General features: G+C 48.4%; 2 protein-coding genes across 2 annotated transcripts; one reads left to right on the forward strand and one right to left on the reverse strand.

Annotated features, from left to right (window-relative positions):
* Positions 1 to 1,966: 1,966 nt before the first annotated feature.
* On the forward strand, positions 1,967 to 5,988 carry LOC119270978 (phenylalanine ammonia-lyase-like). Its single transcript, XM_037552966.1, has 2 exons — positions 1,967 to 2,331; positions 4,284 to 5,988. The coding sequence occupies exons 1-2, from the start codon at positions 1,967 to 1,969 to the stop codon at positions 5,986 to 5,988; spliced, it is 2,070 nt and encodes a 689-aa protein (XP_037408863.1).
* A 9,523-nt stretch (positions 5,989 to 15,511) lies between these two features.
* On the reverse strand, positions 15,512 to 16,953 carry LOC119270979 (E3 ubiquitin-protein ligase siah-1-like). Its single transcript, XM_037552967.1, has 2 exons — positions 16,593 to 16,953; positions 15,512 to 16,499 (listed from the first exon to the last, which is right to left on the reverse strand). The coding sequence occupies exons 1-2, from the start codon at positions 16,935 to 16,937 to the stop codon at positions 15,795 to 15,797; spliced, it is 1,050 nt and encodes a 349-aa protein (XP_037408864.1). The 5' UTR covers positions 16,938 to 16,953; the 3' UTR covers positions 15,512 to 15,794.
* Positions 16,954 to 20,734: the final 3,781 nt, after the last annotated feature.

The following is a 20,734-nucleotide window of genomic DNA, read 5'->3' on the forward strand; positions in this document are numbered from 1 at the left end:
TAGAATGGGTCTATGATAGCTGCGACGAGGTCAGTCAGGGAGTCATGCTTCTTCCCGAGACGATGATCTTGTATTGCCTCTGGATGTCCGCGAGATTTCGACAGGTGATGCAAAAATTACGAATAAGGCCTCGTGACCCTCCAATAGTGATAGATGAGGATGTGCTATGCACACACAACTGGGTGATGACGAACTTCTAATCATGGCCGGCATGGCCGCAGGTGTACTTGAGGTCAAAATCAACCACCTTGTACGTGCCCTCCCTCACGAACCACTCGTACGTGATGATGCATCGGTCCACCCAGTGCGGCTGGTTGGTGTACACTACCATGAGGTCGGTCCTGCCATGGGACGGCATAGTGAACTCCTTGGTGAACTGCTCATAAGCTTTCCCCCCTGGGTCCCCATTGTAGAAGCCTTGATCCTCTCTGTATGTGCAGCGTTTACGTGGGCATAGTTCTTGGGGTTGTGGGGAGATCTGAAGGTTGAATTGACACAGTTAATGGCAAGAATGGGGTTAGCCATCCGGGAATATCAACACACGCGCATGGCGGTCTGCAGTACATACCTAACTGCATTGTGGCGCCACGAGCAATGCACCCTCATGCATGGTGCCCCAATCGCGAGTGTGCGCTAGTCCTAACCACGAGCAGAGCACACTGAGGCCGCGAGCCGAGCACGTCGAGGCTTCCCCAACCAGGAGCATCCACATGCGTATTGCACTTGAACGGCGGAATATAGTTATCATTTTATACAATCAAATGTCGGAATTACATCCATTAAAGGGCAAGTTATTTAGACCAAGGTATCTCAGTTTGCTGCATTTTATTGTTCAAATGTTACTAATTCTTCCAGTTTATTACTCGATCATTTGTTGCACTCTTCACAAATATCTTCCTTTATCTTTTGCTTATTCCCACTATAGCTGATTGGAAGTCATTGGCCACAAGCAGGATGCGTCGCGTCCACTTAGAGCTCTATATATGTTCACCCTTGACACGGTGCCAAACTTCTGTGGTTTAAATGAGTTTTTATACCTTGTGTAATTTGAGAACTTGAGGCTGATGTTTCCATTGTTGTTACTGTGTGTATGTATTCTCCGATGGATGTTGTCATTATGATTGAAAGTTAGTATTGACCGGACACAAATCCGTCTGGTCGGTGAGACACAGTTTTTATTCTACTGAAAAGGGATATTACTGGCTGGTCACCTCCCGGTCAGTTATCACTGACCCGAGCTACTTTTTTTTCCAAGGATACATCAAATATCGACGTATCAGAATCATGGAAGAGCAACGTGAAGGCGGATACAATCATGAGCTATCCTGACCGGTTAGTGATGACACACTCTGTAGTAGTGCTGTGAGCATGATCGATTGCATTGATTTTTTTTTCTTGTGAAACGAGACAAAAACCACTATATTATTCTACTACAGCAGGCCAGCCACAACGTCGACAACTTTTTAGCGTTGACGTGGTCAAATTCGCCAAGTGACGTGTTCAAATTTGCTCCAAGACTACAACCAGGCCATGCCAAAACCATGCAAGGTGAAACCCATTATGCCTGTACCCCCTCCGTTCCAAAATTCTTGTTTTAGATTTGTCTAGATATGAATGTATCAAGTCACATTTTAGTATTAGATACATTCATATCTAGAAAAATTTAAGACAAAAAATTTGGGACAAAGGGAGTACTAAACTAAGACAAGAGACCAGCATCTGAAAAGCATTTAGCCTAGATTTAGGAAGTAATGTTCAGCATGTAGCGCTCAGATAGCCAGTCCGGCGGCAACCACATGGCGTCCACCACCTGAAGGTGCGTGCACGGTGACGCACCCCACACCCCATCCTACCATTATTTAAGCACCCCATCTGCCATTGCTCCCTCCAAGAGAAGTAGAGAAGAGCTGTGTTCATCACCCCCTTACCTCAGCCAATCAACCACCAACGTCCTACAAACTTATCAATGGCGAACAACGGGTTCATCGCTGAGAAGGACCCGCTGCATTGGGGCGCTGCCGCGGCCGAGCTCACCGGCAGCCACCTCGACGAGGTCAAGCGCATGGTGGCACACTTCCGCGAGCCTGTCGTCAGGATCGTGGGCGCCGGCCTCAGCGTCGGCCAGGTGGCTGCCGTCGCCCTGGCCAAGGATGGTTTGAAGGTCACCGTGCAGCTCGCCGACGAGGCGCGCCCCCGCGTCAAGGCCTGCAGCGAGTGGATCCTGGACTCCGTGGCCAACGGCGGCGACATCTACGGCGTCACCACAGGCTTCGGCGGCACCTCCCACCGTCGCACCAAGGATGGGCAAGGCCTCCAAGTTGAGCTCGTCAGGTACAAGTCACCTCCTATAAAATTTTGCATCTCGACATCTCAACGTAGTGTGGATTGATTCCTCTGCCAGGGTATGCATGCTATTATTTCTTTTTTGACGGCCTGTGCCTGCTAATTTAATTTAAGTTAGTGGAGCGCAAGAGGTTTATACGTCCACACACACAAAAGATAGAGCTCTGCCGTCCTAAATCAAAAAGAATCGTTAGATTGTCTTTGTGTGATGGCTAATATTATTATCACCTCTCGCTGAGATAAGATCATATGAGAGGTCATTAATGATTGTGTAGGGCTAAGACGGAATTTTTACTTCCCCGTATAAGAAAATAATTTAAATTCAACTAAGCAAAAGGTCTATCAGTTCAAACTAATGTTATATATGTGTCTTTTAATCTTTGTTTGGCCCCAAGGAGGTGGTTTTGTGTGTGTGTGTGTGTGTGTGTGCGCGCGCGCGCGTGCTAGCAGTATAACAAATGATGTTACTTATTAATTACATCACATGACCACAAATCCATATATGCTACTATTAAGTATTTATGTGGGTCATGTGTACATCACATGGTATTTTTCTTCTGCATCCGCACAATGTGGCATGATGAATTAAGTAAAATCATAATTTGAGATGTAATATATACATGTATGAGATATTTTACTTTGAGTAGACATGCATAGCCACACTTTTTATTGCCATATGTACTTCTTTACTATCTTGCACTAGGTGATGCAGTTAAATAACAAGCAGAGGGTAAGATTCAGACCATGCATGGAGCTCATGTGTCTTCTATTCCCTATAAACCAATTCAGTTTGTTTGTTGTTGTAGAAGATATACTTTCGAGAAATATACCTCTGTTCTATGATATATAGTTCATACTAGATTTGTCACAAGTCAAATTATATAAAACTTGATCAAATTTGTAGAGAATAATGTGAACACTTTCAATACCAAATATATATGATATGATAATATATTCCATGATGAACATAATGGCATTGATTTGGTATTATATACGCTGATATATTTTTTGTGTACAAACTGGTCAAAATTTATAAAGCTTGACTTAAACAAAACTAATATGTGTTACATCATAAACCAGATAGAGTATTATCATAGTTGGGCAACATGTAGTCACTAATGTTAGTACAGTTAGAAGAAAGTATATCTAATAAGGCAAACAGTATGCCAGCACAGTCAAAATGATATTTCTGTTTAGCATAGTTGGACAACATGTAGCGGCAATCCATTACTAAGCCCAGACTCATCTGCTCCTGATGCACATTAAATTCAAAAAAATAGCAAAAAAATGAGTTCACATCGAAGATGCTGAAGAGCGCTTGGTGCTTGTAAAATTTCATGGTCAAATGACATTCGGGGAGCTCTCAGCCAAAAAAAAAACAGGTCTCAACATTGCCATTTTTCAAAGTTTCTTTGACAGCCAAAATTTGTTTCTTTTTTCTAGAGAGCTCCTAGATGTCATTTCACCACAAACGTTTGCATGCACCTAGAGCACTCGAACATCTTTGATGCCAAATTGTTTGATATGTTTTTTAGCTTGTTTGCTATTTTTTATGAATCTAAATCACCACGTTTGGAAAATCACCGAATGATCCTAGGTCCATACGAACCCTGATTCGTACTGTTATGCTCTAACATATTCCAGAACAGTTGTACACGGATATATTGAAACTTATCCATGTAAATTTTTGTAAAAGAATATTATAATATACGATCTGCGCAAACTTTATAAAGCGGAACAATTTACGGATGTCATATACGTTGTAGCAACTTTGGCCCGTACCTTTTTTTTTTTGCACAGCTCGTATGAAATGTTCTTCCAAATTATGACAAGTAGGTCCATGTATATACCAAAACTCCAGATTTATGTGTAAAAAATAAAGTTGCAGGACTTAAACTAGTCTGTTGCCCGGCCGGCATTGACCATATTCTTCCTTGCAGGCATCTCATTGCTGGTATATTTGGCATTGGAAGCAACCACGAGCTGCCATCAGAGGTTACACGCGCGTCCATGCTCGTTCGCATCAACACCCTCCTCCAAGGCTATTCTGGCATACGTTTTGAGATTCTCGAGGCCATCACAAAGCTCATCAACAAAGGTGTACACCCGAGGATTCCCCTCCGGGGCAGCATCACCGCGAGCGGCGACGTTGTCCCGCTTGCTTACATCGCCGGTGTCCTTACCGGACGCCCCAACGCGCAGGCAGTTACCAATGATGGTAGGATGGTGGATGCCGCCGAGGCATTGAAGATCGCCGGGATAGATGGTGGGTTCTTCAAGCTGAACCCCAAGGAGGGGCTTGCAATTGTAAATGGCACGGCGGTGGGTTCTGCCCTCGCAGCCATGGTGTTGTTTGACTGCAACGTCCTGGCTGTCCTATCTGAAATTTTGGCCGCAATGTTTTGTGAGGTAATGTACGGCAAACTAGAGTACACCGACCACCTGATCCACAAGCTGAAACATCACCCTGGCTCAATCGAGGCTGCGGCTATCATGGAGCACATTCTGGCTGGTAGCTCATTCATGGTCCATGCCAAGATGGTGAATGCTATGGACCCACTCCTCAAGCCAAAGCAGGACAGGTATGCACTCCGTACCGCGCCTCAGTGGCTTGGCCCGCAGATTGAGGTCATTCGGGCAGCTACCAAGTCTATCGAGCGTGAGGTGAACTCTGTCAATGACAACCCGGTCATCGACGTCAAACGTGGCAAAGCACTCCATTGTGGTAATTTCCAGGGGACACCCATCGGTGTGTCCATGGACAATACTCGTCTTGCCATTGCTAACATTGGTAAACTCATGTTCGCGCAGTTCTCAGAACTTGTGAATGAGTTCTACAACAATGGGCTAACGTCGAACCTAGCTGGTAGTCGCAACCCAAGCTTGGACTATGGTCTCAAAGGCATCGAGATTGCCATGGCCTCCTACTGCTCTGAGCTTCAATACCTTGCCAACCCAGTGACCACCCATGTCCAGAGCGCGGAGCAACACAACCAGGGGGTGAACTCGCTCGGCCTTATCTCGGCCAGGAAGACTGCAGAAGCGGTGGACATGCTGAAACTCATGTCCTCCACGTACATAGTGGCGCTTTGTCAGGCCGTCGACCTCCGCCACCTCGAGAGGAACATCAAGATCTCCGTCAACAGATGTGTGGCAGAGGTTGCCAAGAAGGTTCTCAACGCCCCCAGCGTCGAGGAGATTCTGATGGCCGCCACCGATCGCGTGGACGTGTTCAGCTACGCCGACGACCCCTGCAGCACCAACTACCCCCTAATGCACAAGTTACGCAGCGTGCTCCTCGAGCATGCTCTGTCTAGTAGGGGTAACGATGAGGAGGTGTTGTCCAAGATCAGTAAGTTGGAGGAGGAGCTGGGATCGACACTGCCACGGGAGATCGAGGCCGCACGCATCGCCGTGGAGAAGGGCACCGCACCCATCCCCAACATGATCAAGGGGAGCAGGTCATTCCCACTCTACCAGTTTGTTCGCGAGGAACTCGGTTGTGTGTTTCTGACCGGGGAGAAGCTTCTCGCGCCCGGCGAAGAGTGTGACAAGGTGTTCGTGGGGATCAGCCAGGGCAAGCTCATCGACCCCATGCTGGAGTGCCTCAAGGAGTGGAACGGTGAGCCTCTGCCCATCGACTAACTGCACACGTCTGGCCCGTTCTATCTCCATAAGTGTCCCTGTCTGAATAACTGAACAATAATACTATTGTTCATGTGCTTTTAGATCATTGCATGTGTGTAAGTGTACTTTGTTTTTCATTTGGATGGAATTTGTATCCTATCATTTTGTAACACGTGTACATTTGTGCAAAATGTGTCTTTTGTCTGTTCTGGAACACTAGCGCATATTGCACCCAGCCAAAACAAGTCACACAACCCAAGAGACACTTTTCCTGCGCTGAGCCTCTAGCACTGCTGTGTGGCGCATTTCTACGCCGCCACGTGGCATGAGATGTGCCCTTCTGGTCTTGGAGCAGTTTGTTCTTTGGTTTTTTTTTTGTTTCTCGTCTTTTGGGGTATCATTTTTTAGAGTTTACAATTTCTTTTTGGATCTTTTGTTTTTTCGGATTTCTGGTTTTTTTGTTTCCGTTTGCTTTTTTACCGTTTTCATTTTGTTCTCAACTTTACCTGTCTCCTGTTTTTTAAATTCTTTGTTTTTGGGTTTTTATGTTTCATTTGTTTTTTATACGGCTGGCAGTAGTGTATGCTTCCCGTGTGAAAACATAACTAACAAAAGCACTGATATGCTTTCGCATGAAGCACAAATTATATTTCTGTGTTTCCACATTCCCAAAAGCAATATAATTGTGCTTCCGCCTAAAGCATAAGTTGTGCCTCTGTGCTTCACCAAAAGTGAAGCAACGAGTGAAGTACAGTTGTGCTTCCTGAAAAGGTAAAATACAGCTTTTGTGCTTTCCCAAAAGCGAAACACAGTTGTGCTTCACCCAACGGAAGCACGTATTACTTTGCCTGAAAGTGTTGAGCATCGTGATTAGCTAGGAAAAATAGGATAACATAGGATTTATTATATCTTGTCTTATACTTCAAACTGATCATATACTCCTATATATATGCCCACGAGACTCAAGGAATACATCCAACAATTTCTCAAATCCCTCTATATTCCTTCTACATGGTATCAGCCTAACCCGATCCAAACCCTAGCCGTCCCCGGGGCGGTCGATCTCCATGATTGCTATCGAGGGCCGCGCACCCGTACTTAGGGTTCGTCCGTCGATCCAGTTGATCGGCTGCCCTATAGAGTCTTTTTCCCGATCCTTTGATCCGGATTTCTCTCTCTCTCTCTCTCTCTCTCTCTCTAGTCGTTTTGATCGTCGCTTATTTTTTTATTTTTCGATCTAAGGTCGGTTTGCATCGCCCACCGCCGTTCATCTTCTAGAACGCGCCTCTACTCCATCATTGGTGTCGACTCCATCGACACCTTCGTCGGTCATGAGACGGTACCTTGCGTACTCTTGCGCCAGATCATTGGCCCGCACCATGTGGCCGCCGCTACTCATGCGGCTGCTCGCACGGTCCGCTACTCATGTGTGTGCTGAGCTATATAAGCCAATGTATTGCATCTTGTTCATGGAGCCAAGTGAATACCGAGGAAGAAAAAGGCCCCGACGTTCGCCGCTAGGGCGGGCGTCCGTCGCTGTGGATGTTGGTCCGCCAGCAAAATTTGTATCCTTGTGTTTTTGTGATTGTTCGTCGATCCTTGGTTCCAACAACGATCGCGTCATGTTGGGTTGCGCGCTCATGGATAGCCCGGCTGTGCGGACGCGCGCCACTGATACCTTGGGGCCGCCGGCGCCTTCTACCATCTCCGGCTGCGATGCACGTCGTCCGTACCTCGTCGCCTGTTTGTGTCTTCTCGTTCTCACTCATCGCACCTTTGGTCTGATCAATCATAGATGCACATCTTCGTGGAATTTTGTGAAGATCATCATTAAGTAGGATGCGCCCCTTCATCGATCGAGCAATGGGCTGCCGCTGCGTCATCCCGTCAAGCCGCAGCGTCGTCGCCCCATGATTCTCCCATCGGCTGCACCGGCCCGTGCGTCGCGGCTGTGTCGCCCCTTTGGGCCGTAGGGCTGCAGCACACAGTCCACGCCGCCGCTCCAGAGGCCGTTCCCGCGGTTGCACCGACCCACACGCTGCCGCTGCGTCGCCTCTTCGGGCCGTCACGACCCGCGGTCCACTGCCGCCCCGAGGCCGTTCCCACGGTTGCACCGACCCACACGCTGCCGCTGCGTCGCCTCTTCGGACCGTAGTGTCACGACCCGCGGTCCACTGCCGCCCCGAGGCCGTTCCCACGGTTGCACCGACCCACACGCTGCCGCTGCGTCGCCTCTTCGGGCCGTAGTGTCACGACCCGCGGTCCATTGCCGCCCCGAGGCCGTCCGCTTTAAGCAATCCCCGTGGTTGCACCGACCCTCGTGCTACCGTTGCGTCGCCCCATCATGCCGTAGTGAGCGTGGCATGTGGTCCCTGCCGCCGCCCTGAGGTTTTCTCCGTCGTCGCCTCGACTCACGTGTTGCCGCTACATCGCCTCTTCGGGACGTAATGACGCGACACGCGGTTCACTCGCTGTCCCCGCGCGTCGACTTCTATGTGGTATGCGTCGCGCCGCCTCCTTAGGCGCTGGAACGCCACTGTCGGCGCCGGTCTTCGTCACGCTGTCCAGTTCTCCTTGCCTACTTCGAGCACCACCGCCGTGCTTCGAACCTAGCCACCGTCGCATCCTCCTTAGGCCGCCGCGCCTCTCTTCATCCTTGGTGCCGCCGCCACTCGCTCACCAGAGCCGCGCCGCCCGTCCACCCCCTTGGTCTTCGTCCAGCACCAGCTCATCATCAGTGTAGTCGTCATCTTCCCCAACCACTTCATCTACTTCGACAACCGCAGTCGACATTGGCACCTTCTACCCCACGTCGACTGGCGCCGCAGCCATCTCGAGTCCTTCTCTGCTAGCCCCCTCGACATGGTGTACAACTCATGTAGGTCCTCATCTATGCATGTTCGGTACTGTCAACACCGACGTGTGCCTTTGTTGCGGCGTGTTCCTAGGCCTGGCAAGCCTGGAGCGGCGCCTCATCAACATCAACTTCATCCGTGTACGCATGTCCGGTGCTGGCAACACCGATGTGTACCTTCGTCGATGATGTGTCCCAGGCTTGGCAAACCCAGCACGACAACTCGTCCACACCGACTTCTTCCCGACGCACCTCTATCTCTACACCACTGCACCCATGACTAACTCAACGCGTCCTTGCGCCCGCGGCTCCACGGCGGTTACTTCGACACCAGCCATGATAATAGTATGTGCAACGTACGTGCACGCTTACTAGTAGAGATAAGGGAAAGTGATCCATTGGATCATTCAAGTTTCATTCGGTTAAGAAACTATATTTGACGCAAGTGATATTTCAGTAGTATTTTGTTAGTAATTTGATACAAACTAGTGATTGGGGCGTGGCATTGCACGCCGCTTGAGAGGAAGGTGTGTGTGTGTTTATCTATATTAAAGAAAAAAGAACAAAACAAACTCACCTCCATGGCCCCACCTCAATTTTTTTTCTTTAAAAAAACTTTCTCACATCAGCCAGCCAACATATGAGACATGGGCATCACATCCATCCAAAAAGAGCATTAGCGGCATCTCCAGATCTAAGGTTTGCTCCAGCGCCGGTGCGGAGCTTGGGAGGTAGTGCAGGAGCGGAACCAGATTGTGGTCTGCATCAGCGACATCTGAAAAAAATGATGGATCGTGTGTTGGGTTCATGGTTCTTGGATGGTAGACATGGTTTTTTCCTCCGATGTTTTAGTCGTGCGGGGATGTCAGATCTGGAGTTCAATGGCATGTCCGGTGTGTTGCCCTGGACTGATCTGTTCAACGGTAATGGCTTGCCCTTTGGTGAGCCACCTTGGAGGTCCGTAAAGCTGCATATATATCAGTGATGGAGTCGCGTCGAGCTTCGGTGAGGAGGTGGTTCGTTATTTTCCCCTTTGATGGCTGCTGTGGTGGTGCCAGAGACTGGTGATGGACGTTGGTGTCAAGCTCAAGGGATTCTTCTACCTTCATTGTAATTTTTCCGTTTGACTAGTGTCCCTTTGGGCAAAGATTAGCGTTCTGTATTCTCTTTAGTTTTGTCACATCGATATTTATTGTGGCTTATACTATGATCTTTATTATAATTTCTTTGACCAATTTTTTTAGGTTAACCCCGACCTTTCCCCAACCCCCCGAGTCGCTCCCCAGGCGACTCCGGGGGCGCAACCGCGCCGCCGCCTAGAAGCCCTCAATCCGGTGCTCCCTCTCCGCCGCTGCCGCCGGCATCTGCGTCGCGGTGGCGGCGGGCCCCTGCTGCCAAACGGCGCCGAGGGCGGCTCCTTCTCGTGGTGGCGCTGGCGACCGCCGGACTCGGCTGGGGGCGGGGATGGCGGCTGGCCGGCGCGGGCATGCCGGGGCGGCGGCCCCGGGGACGCGGAGGCAGGGGAGTGCGGTGGCCGGCGGTTCCCGGCGTGGGGCTACGGGATGGCCTTGTTTCGGGGGTCCGTGCTCTCCCAGATCCGGCCAGGACGGCGGCTTCCATGGCGGGCCTCCGCGCATGGCGGGCGGGCTGGGGCGTGGCTGCTCCGGCTGGCGTCTACGGATCTGTGGTGGTGGCGGTGTGCCACGGATCGACGGGGGCGGCGCGGCGGCGTCGCTCGAGGTGGTGGAGAGATGTCCTGGTGATGGCGGTGTTGGCCCATGGATGGTAGGCGGGTGTTGGCTGGTGGCAGAGCGGCTCTGGAAAATGGATCCTCAGTGTGGAAGCCGGGGCGGCGGCCCCGGAAAACTGTGCGGCAAGGTGGCGCGGTGGTTCGAGATCTTGGCGGCGTGTGGTTGCTGCCGGCTGATCTGTGGCTCGACGACGGCGACATGCTACTTCCCTCTCCACGGTAATGGCCCAAGGTGACAACTTTGCTCCCCACTTCCCAGTTTGCTATTCTGCGTAGACTTGATGAACATGGTCAGGAGAAATCCGTGCGCTGCTGCGGCTGCGGGCAACGACGACGCCTGTGGGTGCCATCTCCTCCCTGTAGGCGTTGTCATGGCCATGTCCATCCCCTGATCAAGCACCGGGGGAAACCCCAGGTTCGGTTCGCCGGGCCACGCAGCGGCGGCGCCATGGCGTCGTCCTTTCCTTGGAGACGCTGTGTGGGTGCTTGGGGTGTCTTGCGTGGAGGAGTAGCTGGTGTGGTTGCCTCGTTTGCCTCGGCGACGCGGCTTTAGGCGCCATGTTGTCACGTGCTGGTTGTTGCCGTGGGCATGGGCATCCAGTGCGCAATGTACTCCATCTTCGACGCCTCTTTTGAGATATCTTCCTCAAGTTAGGCTAGCTCCTGCTGTTCACTTGCCGATCTCCTAGGCACTAAGAGTGGAGGGTGCGTTGATCTAGTTTGGTTTGAAGGTTGTACTCCGAGGTGTTGGATCCGGATGTGACGCGGCATGTGTGCTCTGTGTTCTACATGTTCGCCATTTATGGCTTGTGTTTGGGCAGGGCGAGTAGTGTGTCGGTGTTGTCATGGTGGATGGGGATGCTAACCTCTTGGTGTAGCATTGTGCCGAAAGGCGTTGTATCGGTCATCTTGGCCTCTTCTTCTATGAATATATGATACGCATGCTCGTGCGTATTCGAGAAAAAAAAATACTATGATCTTTATGGTATAAATGAGGCACATATTACCGTGCAAAGATGGTGCATGGAATCCAATCAGACAACCATAGAGTCGTGTGCCTACAATTTTATAGAGCACCTAATTATGTTTAGGATTGTAACAAGGTTTGTTACCTTATAATACTCCGTAGGATATCGGCGCACAAGGAAGGACACGATTGTGGCCTAGTCACATTTCCTACTATAGGGCAAGTGGCGATCCGTTTTTTTGTCAATAAAATCTGTCAAGAGGAGATACATATAGAGAGTCCAAAAGACGGACGCTAACCTACAACTGCTGGTTGCTCCCATGGCCTCCCCGCAATCCTATGCCTCGTCTCCTCCGACGGTTCTCACCACCAACAGGTGGAGAAGACAGCCTCTAAACCAAGCATAGCTCCGTCGTCGTGGGAGTCGTCCGTGCTGCGTCGATGCTTGGTTTAAAGGCTGCTTCTCCGCCTCTTGATGGTCGAAAAAAAAGCCGGCTCTAAAGTCAACACGGTCCTAGATTTCGAGTCTGGGTCCGACAAGTCGCCGCCCAAGTCATGATATATATATATATATATATAATATATATATATATATATATATATATAGGTCAGTTGACCAAAATTTTGAAACTCTAGTCATGCTTGGTCTCATGGTTGATTGTCAGAATTAGTTTCTTCGTTGTTACTAGCTCGCAATGCGGGATGATACCATGCATCTTGGGTAAAATTAATTAATAAACTTGGTTATATTGTATATATGCATAATGCTCATCATGTAGAATTAAGATCTACCTACCTGGTTATTTAGTTCAGTGGAAGTACCAACTTTCTGAGGATATATGAGCGCATGGCTTGTTCGGTAACATATAAATCCATTGGTGGCAAAAGAGAGATATACTGCAAGGATAATATATACACCCTTAAAAGATTAAATTGGTGATGGTCGGTATTTTAAGGCGCAATCGGCGCCAAGCAAAGGAAGACAAACCTATAATGCACCGTCTGCAATCGTCAAAGGCTATAATAATGTTCCATTCTACATAGATTCCATTACATGCCCCCTTTTTAGTGATTGAAATTATTATTTAACCAAGTCTGCTGATTTCATTATCATAGTATATGTTTCCATTCTGTGACTGAAACTTCTTAGTTTCACTATTCTTTTAGTTTGTTCAAAACTGAGCAGTCCAAACATCTAATTCACTTCAATACACTAATCATGATCTGATTGATGCAGTCTTAGATTTGTTTTTCCCTATGTGTGTGCATGTAATGCGTCTTATGTCCTGGCTTGCTCATGTTTACTTGCTGATTAATTACTCGCAACAGATTCTGTGCAATCAAGCTTTTGATGATAAAAAATCTAGGGATGCAATTATTCGTTTTTACTTACCCATTTGTTGCAGACCTGGAGCGAGCCAGAAATGCGTTCAGTTTGTAGGGTGTTAAAGAGATTATCAAGCAACATAAGGCAGACACTGAAAATGATTTGCATCTGCTTGGCACTACATTTTGAGTCAATAAAAGAGCCCATTATCGGAGTGGGGCCTATTATATTGAGCCACAATTCGCTAGTTGGTTATTTTGGTTTCAATTCTGCTCAGTTTTTGTATATACTCTATCGAAACTACTACACATACGAATATCCTTGTCCAATTTGGTACGATGCAACATCACTACATACATACCCGACATCACAGGGGACACAAAACGTGCGATGTAAGAAAATTTAACATAGCAATCAGCAGCAACAAAAAAATGGACAATAAACCAGCAAAACGCACAACGGTGAGCAATGCGCCTACTCGATCCTTTCTTCAGATCATAACAACAGAGTGCAATGCAACCAGAAAGGACGATATCAATCGTCTATAGTAACAGGCTGTTCCTCTGTTATTGCATGGGAAATTACATTCAGTTGTAGAACAAACAATTATGATCCTACATATTAACTCTGTTCGGATTTAGACAAAATTTGAACTAAAACCACGTCAATTATTTCCGAATGGAAGGAGTAGTAAATAAGCGAGCAGCTAAAGTGGCAAATCACTACAAATCACCAGATTGGAAACTGAATCCGAACTGCTAAGAATTCTGTTTTCAGACACCAACAATCAAGATCCTACATGGTACCAATTTTTTATCCAAGAAAGAACAGCAGGAGCCAAAGAAGTAAATAACAAAAGAAAAAACTTTCTTCCAAAAGCAAAATGGGATAGTTGCAATTTAGGGCACCAACATGTTGATCCACTGACATTCTTAAATTACAGAGAAAACAGCATGCAACTTTCACCTTTGCCCTGTTACTATCCATGGAGAAAAGATTCTTGTTTTTACTCCCACTCTTAGGAAGAAGAAAGTGCAACATACAGTGAATGCGGAAACAAGAAGAGTATCAAGTACATGGTAAAAGAGATAGCTAAACTCACATTTTTACTAACCAAACTGCTCCTCAGTTTATGTTATGAAAAAACCATATTCAGTTTTGAGGCACCAACAATAAAGATCCTACACAGCAACAAACCAGCTAAACTAGCATTCCACTACCTCGCTAGATGGGAAATTCAGTTACAAACTGCTACATTTTCAGTTTTTTGAACAACAGATAACATCCTAGAAGATCCCATTTAGTAATCCTATAGCAATAAAAACAACAGAAGCCGAGCAAGGATACTTAGATGGAAATATTGCAATTTATTGCACTGAAATGTTGATCAAATGGCAGGCAAATTTCAGAGGAAATGGCAGGTACATTTGCATGCAGTCTATATGCAGTATGCGTTATACTAGTACACCCTCTGTTTCACCGGTGGGAACAGAGGTAGTATTTCGGAGTAGATGGGAAATTAAGTCATATATGCTACATATTCAGTTTTCAAGACACCAGCAGTCAAGATCGTAAAAGGTGCCTTTTGGTCATCCTACCAAGAACAGCAGCATCCAGAAAAGTAAAATGGAACATCTATTGCTTTCAAAATCAAACAAGGAATAACTGCAATTTATGCCATGGAAATGTTAATCCACTAGCATATCGCATACAAGTTTCAGAGAATACGGCAGGCAAGTTTCAGCGTGTCCTTCTGCACTGTGTGTTACAGCAGCCTACAGCCTATCAGGCATCCATCCGCGCAGATAATAAAGAAAGTAAACGCAGAAACAGGAAACAGATGGAGCAGGTGCCGATGGAGCGATTACCTTGAAGATGGCACAGAGAACACAAAACATGCCTATCCACACACTGAAGAAAATAAGGAAATTAGCATGACATTCAGCAGGAACGAAGAATTGATAAAGAACTGAAGAACCGCAGGATTTAGGGAAACACGCAATAGCGTGCGGTGCCTCTCGTCGCGCGGTCCTTTGAAAAGTTCATAGCAGCAGGGCGCAACGCGAGCCAAAAAAAAAAAAAAACGATCATCTACTGCATTGTAAGAGGTCAGCAAACAAGCATTTCACTTCCCAGTTCTCCCCACTACTAAATTGAAAACAGGCCGGTTTCTCCTCGGTAACGTCGTGGAAAACTATATTCAGTTTTGAGACACCGACAATTAAGATCCGGCTACTCGATGTACATAGTAAGAGCAACTAGACTAGCAGTCCACTACTACCCACCAGATTGGAAATTCAGTCATAGCTGCTGCATTTTCAGCTTCGACACAGTGACAGTTAAAATCCTACAAGGTCCCATTTAGGAATCCTAGCAAGATCAACACTAGCAGCCGAGCAAGCCTAATCTAATCGTTGCAATGTATGCCACTGCAATCTTGATCCGTAAATATCAGTCATAAATATTCAGAGAAAATGGCAGGCTACTTTGCCTTCTGCCTGTATGCAGTATGTGTTCATTTCTCTACTGTGGACTATTGGGTTCTAGCTGCTTTATGTTCAGTTTTCACAGACAAACAATCAAGATCCTACAAAGTGACATTTGTTCATCCTCGGAAGAACTGCAGCAGTCAAACAAGTAGAGTAAAATGAACTGGCAAGCGATCGACGAGAACAGGCCAAGTAGGATTACTAGTTTATCAGTCATCAGCCGCATATATGGCCTACGCGATACATTGGCAAACATTGCCATGGACAGAATCAATCAGAGCCCAACCAAGGTCCAACCTTGGATCACTACCACACCAGTTCACTACCATTCTACCAAATCGCCAATGTCTAACCATGGTAAATACAGTATATATAGTACTCCAGGTTAAGGCGAGTATAGATAGATAATAAAGAGACGAAGGTGACCAAGTAAGTAATCAGGCACGGGAACGGGGGCTCCTGCTCGCCGTGACCTGCTTGTCGATGCGGAGACGCAGGACGATCCCTCCTCCATCCGGCGCCGGCACGTCGGACGGCACCGGCAGGTACCTGCCACCCGCGCTCATGGCCGCCTCCTCGGAGGGCACCGCACAGCTCTCCACCTTGGCGTCCAGCATCAGGACGTCCATGTGGCCGGTGTCCGTGTCCACGGGCGCGTGCACCCACACCTTGCACCTGTACCATGACGCCGATGGGCCGTCCTCGTCCACGGCCGCGCTCACGCGCACCACCTTGACGCCGCGCTCGCTCGCCACGAGCAGGAACAGCCTCTCCCCGCCCTCCGCGGACAGCAGCCGCCGCCCCTGCATCTGGATCTCGAGCACGGAGCCGTACGCGATGTCGGTCACGGGCCAGGCGTGGCGCTCGGCGAGGTGGAGGCGGAGAGCGGGCGGCGCGCCGAGGAAGCCGCATCCGGGCTCCGGGCAGCGGCACGGCGCGTGCGGGCACACCAGCCGGTGGTCGCCCGCCATGCAGTACACCACGGAGCTCCCGCAGCCGTACGCCTGGTTGGGGCAGGGCACCCTGACCGCCAGGAGGTAGCGGTCCGCGCCCTCGTCGCGCTCGTACGCGCCGTCGCACGCCGGGCACTGGTTGGCCTGGTTCGCGGTGCAGGGGCCGCACGCCGCGTGCTTCGCCGGGCACTGCGCAAGAAGCAAATTATTGTGTGCGCGAGACGGAAGAAGGAGAATCAAGCAAGGGAACAAAGCAAAGATGGTCCATTTTACTGTACGTACCTGGAAGACGGGAGGTTTGAGCGGCAAGGAGCAGAGGGGGCAGTCCAGCAGGGACTTGTCGAAGTCGACGACGATCTCCACTCTCGGGGCGGCGGCGGCGGCGGCGGTGGCCACCATCACCGTCGCTGCGGTCTCCCCGTCTTCCTCCTTGAGCTGCACAGCGTCCGGCGGCAACACCCAGTTCTCCTTGCCGCCGCGAGTGCGAACCATCGTGTTGCCGGCGCAGAGGAGGGGAAGGGGAATGCGGCAGGAAGGAGGAGGAAGCAGGGGAGGCGGATGGGGTGGTTCAGGGCAGCAAATGGGTGTGCAGACTGCAGAACTCTTTTGCCTCAAATCGGCAACCATGGGTATGGGTGGTGGGGTGGTGGGGTGGGGTGGGGAGTGGCCACGTGAAGGAGAGACAGAGACATCTTCCGCTCCTCCTTTCAATTTTTGATTTTTGAAACCTGGCCCGCCAGAACCTGGCTCGTGCACATGGTAGACAGAAACTATCACTAATTTGAGTGAATTTCCCCTCTTCCTTTTTCTACTTCTTTTCCGGATTTCCGAATATTTCTTTTTTTTTTGCACGGGTAAAAGAGTTTTATTCCATATTCATAGGGTTACAATCAAATGGCAAAAGCTCCTCTATACACGGAGGGCCCTCCCAAGCCATACATCAGTAGTGCTCTCTGTACGACTATACGTAGCCAAACGATCTGCTACCCTATTCTGTTCTCGCTTAAGTTTCACTGGAATAAACTCTCTACCACCCATCAGACGACGAATCTCAGCTACTAAATGACCATAAGCCGACCTGGACAGACTCTCACCGGTCAGAGACGAAAGAGCTTGGGCAGAATCGGATTGAACAACGATCGGCAAGTTGCAATGCTGGATTGCTAGTGCCATCCCTTGCATTATTGCATGTAGTTCCGCCTCCAAAGCATCGTTGCAGTTGAAGATACACCGGTAAGCTGCAAATATGACCGACCCATCCACTCTTCTAAGTATCATACCTGCAGCCGCTGATCCATCCACTGGTGAGAAAGATCCATCGACCGACAAGGCAGCTTGGCCATCCTCAGGACGAGGCCAAGGTAACCGCACTGCCGTACCGGGCGACCTGACCGGCTCCTCTCCAAATAGTGACATCTTCCCCTTTATGATATCCTCCGCAGAGTATCTCCTGACCAAATGTATCGAGTGCATATAACTTTGCAAATAATCTGCCGTAGCCGCCGGACTTGGAACATCTTTACCATGCGCCATATCAGACCTCAGTGTCCAAATCCTCCATATTAACATTATAGTGCAGTCCCGCATCTCATCATTGCAGTTCATCAGTACATTCAACAGCCACTCCTTTCCTGTGTCTCGGAGCAGTTGGGGATCAGGGAGGTTCCAAACTGCACGCATTTGCATCCACACTGCCCGAGCATACTCACAAGTAACCAACGCATGGAAGCTGGTCTCCTTATCTGAGCCACAAAGAGGGCAAGTATCATGCGTAGATATGTGTCTATATTTCTTGCAAGAGTTTGTTGCGAGTGCTCCTGACACCACTTTCCACGCCATGATCTTCATCTTGAGAGGTACCCGCGCATCCCACACCCGACTCCATATCGACCTGTGTCTGCTTGGGTTAGAGCTAGACGCGCTCATCGAGTCTGATAATTGGTATTCTCTTGCGAGGTGATAAGCACTCTTAACAGTAAACAAACCACTCTTTTCTGGGAACCATGCCAAAAAATCCTGCCCCCGATTTGATGACGTTCGGATCTTGATAATTTCACGTATGTCCATATCCCAGAAATATTGCCTCAGCATTTGCATATTCCATGCACCAGATTCATCCAAGAAGTCCGCAACCCAATTGTGTCTACAATTCCTCTTTGGGGTGATCGGTTTGAAGTCATACTTCCTTGGAATCCAGGGATCCCGCCAAGTCTTAATTAACGAGCCATCACCCACACGCCATATCAGCCCCTTTTTCAATAGATCAAGTCCATGCATGATGCCTTTCCATACAGCCGACGAATTTGAAGGAAAGACGGTATCAAGCAAGTTACCATTGGGGTAATATTTGGCCCGGAGTAAACGGGCGCACAAACTGTCCGGACTGTCAAGCAATCTCCAGGCTTGCTTCGCGAGTAGCGCCTGATTAAAGGATCTCATATCTCTAAAACCCATTCCTCCCATATCCTTGGGCAAGATCATCTTCTCCCAACTGAGCCATGCCATTTTTCTTTTACCATTCTCCACACCCCACCAGTATTGCCTCATCATACGCGTTAAGTCATCGCAAACAGAGGCCGGTAGCCGAAACACACTCATGACGTATGTAGGTATAGCTTGCGCCACCGCCTTGATCAAAATTTCCTTGTTCCCCACCGAGACAAACTGTTCACTCCAATCAATCAATCTCTTCCTCAATCTCTCCTGAAGAGATTCAAATTGTCCCTTGTGCACTCTTCCCTCTGGCACCGGAAGGCCAAGGTACTTTGGCTCGAACACCTGCTGCGTAACCTCGAGGGTGCTTTTGACTTCATCCGCCACCGCATCCGAGCAGTTGTCAGAAAAAAAGGATGGAACACTTCTCTGGGTTAATAAGTTGACCCGTCGCAGAAGTATAAGTGTTCAACAGCCCCTTCACAATGCTCGCTTGCTCGCCAGACGCCTCAAAAAGCAACATAGTATCATCTGCAAATAACAGGTGAGAAATAACCGGTGCACCACGACATATAGCCACCCCCTTTAGCGAGCCTTCCTCCACTGATTTCGAGAATAGGGCAGAAAGGGCATCAGCAACAAAAAGAAATAAGAACGGCGACAAAGGATCACCTTGCCTTAATCCTCTCGAGGGTATGAAACTCTCAAGCAATTGTCCATTGAATTTGACCGAATATTTCACTGATTTCACACACTCCATAATCCATGTAATCCACTGTTGGGCAAAGCCCCATCTCCCTAGTGCCTTCTCCAAGAAGTCCCAATCCACGCAGTCATATGCCTTCAACAAGTCAAGCTTGTAGGCACACGCCGCGGGTCTGTTTTGGTTCAGTGATTGTATGTGATGAAGGCACTCAAAAGCAATAATAGAATTGTCAGTGATAAGCCTCCCTGGAGCGAAGGCACTTTGGATTTCCGAATATCTCTACTCAGATTCTGATTTCCATCTGACGAACGTTCGCGGGGAACAGGTGGCATTTCAAACGGTTTTAATGGCATTTTTCAGTTATTTGCGGGGTGACAACTTCTTGAGAGCAACATGGCTTTTTCTGAGATAAAGTCTAGGAAATGTCATCTTCCAAGAAAGTGTCGTGTCTGCTTGAATAAACTGTCGTCCCACAAACTAAAAATGCCATCAAAATCGTTTGAAATGCCACATGTTCCCGGCAAACGTTCGTCGGGGAACATTACCAAACTTCATTGGATTTAAACTCCGATTAAGATTTATTTTTACAAAAGTCTCTTTTTTTATGTTTCATGGGATTTTTTTTATTTCAGTCATTCTATTGTTTGATTAGACCACCACATGTACAACACTAGTGTTGCTTCATCCAATAAACCACCTTCAAACGAGCAAGGAACCTCTATCCAATTTCAAAAAACAAGAAATAATATTTTGTCTGATTTGCAGTTTTTTCACCAAAGCAATATTTAACCACTAGTTTGGGGGTGGAGAGAGATTTTTGGGGCATGCATGTGTCCTTTCTTTTGCGGGGGGAAGGGTTTCATATCATCTGTGATCTCGTTGTGGACGTGCCACAACCGCCACATGGTCACCAAGATCACCATGCGGGGCGAGTCCGAAGGCGGCTCAAGCATATCGAATAGTCATTCGGGTTTGCTGTGACGGATGGACATGAGCGCTTTTTTCACCAAAACGGGCGAGAGATTTAGCTAGTTCATGGCTTAACATGACTACTCTTTTTTCTAATAGCATGCACCACAGTCTCTCTGCCTCCCTTCATCAAGGTTGCAATCTCCTGGATAATTGCAGCATATTGAGATCTATTAACTCAGGGATTGGAGATCATCGCAGCAGCTTCAGCACTATCCATCTCGATGATGAACGGAAGCGAGCTCCATTCCAATGCCAATGCATTTCCTTCTTTGCAAAGCCTCTAGTGTTGCATATGGAGCATTATCACATGTGA

Source organism: Triticum dicoccoides, chromosome 3A, assembly GCF_002162155.2.
Source record: "Triticum dicoccoides isolate Atlit2015 ecotype Zavitan chromosome 3A, WEW_v2.0, whole genome shotgun sequence".
Taxonomy (NCBI): Eukaryota; Viridiplantae; Streptophyta; class Magnoliopsida; order Poales; family Poaceae; genus Triticum; species Triticum dicoccoides.